Source organism: Trichechus manatus, unplaced genomic scaffold (genome assembly GCF_000243295.1).
Source record: "Trichechus manatus latirostris isolate Lorelei unplaced genomic scaffold, TriManLat1.0 scaffold00102, whole genome shotgun sequence".
Taxonomy (NCBI): Eukaryota; Metazoa; Chordata; class Mammalia; order Sirenia; family Trichechidae; genus Trichechus; species Trichechus manatus.
Window position 1 is genome coordinate 9,641,413 of NW_004444038.1, and position 896 is coordinate 9,642,308.

The window sequence follows — 896 nt, forward strand, 5'->3', positions numbered from 1 at the left end:
GAGGACCCGGCGGCTCCCGCGTTCCTTCTTCCCGCCGGCCGCGTGACGGCGGCCACACTCCGGGGCCAGCGAGTCCATGGACGCGCCGAGTAGAAGTCGGGGGCGATAAGGCGGCGCGCGCGGCGGCCGGAGGAGCAGGCGACCGGGGGAGCGCGGCAGCTGTCGGAGCCATGGACTGCAGCCTCATCCGAACGCTCATCAACAGATACGTGAGTGCGCCCTCTCCCCACGCGCGGCAGGGAGCCGGGGAGGGTCTTTGCGCGCGGTGGGTGCTTCAAACAGCAGGAAAGTTCGGGGCTGGACGCCTTCGGAGTGAGGCCCGTACCCTCCGCCACGCGGGTTCGGACCCGACTTCCAAGGCCCGGAACCTGCAGCCCAGGCCGGCTGAGGCTTCATCCCTGAAGCGTGCCTCCCCCGCTGGCTCTGGACCCTGTTGCCGGCTGCAAACCCCCAGGGTCCTGTAAGGTCTTGAGGAGCCATGTGACTCTGGACCGGCCTCTCCCTCTCGGGACTTGTCCTGGCTCCTGGGAAAACTAGGTTGCTGGGGAGGGACCGCAGGGAATTTCCACCCTCAGGGCTTCCGACCTGGGTCCAGGTTTTCTCCAGCCTCTGACATCTTCCCCCGGGCCGCCATCTGCTCTCAGTCCACTGCGGCCTGGTCCCTCTCTGTGTTTGTTACCCCACACCGGCTGTTCGTTCTCTGATAATCTCTCCTGAGAGTCCGGGCTGGGATTTGAGCTGTCCCAGCAGACCTGTCCCCGATAGAGACACAGGTTTGGGGAAACATGTCAGATTCTGCTTCCACGCATTAATATCTGAACTCAGGATGAAGAGGTCGTGAAGGAAGTATTATATTTCTACAGAAAAAGGCAGTGATTTTTTTTTTTTTTTTTTTT

At 61.8% G+C, this 896-nt stretch overlaps 1 protein-coding gene across 4 annotated transcripts in view; it reads left to right on the top strand.

The window, feature by feature from the left end:
• The first annotated feature begins 52 nt into the window (after nucleotides 1–52).
• ATP11A (ATPase phospholipid transporting 11A) overlaps nucleotides 53–896 on the top strand; it is a 221,478-nt gene continuing 220,634 nt past the window's right edge. For all 4 annotated transcript variants that reach the window (XM_023737411.1, XM_023737412.1, XM_023737414.1 and 1 more), the window contains exon 1: nucleotides 53–209. In XM_023737411.1, coding sequence (XP_023593179.1) covers nucleotides 171–209 — 39 coding nt within the window. In that variant the 5' untranslated portion in view covers nucleotides 53–170. The remainder of the gene's footprint in view (nucleotides 210–896) is intronic.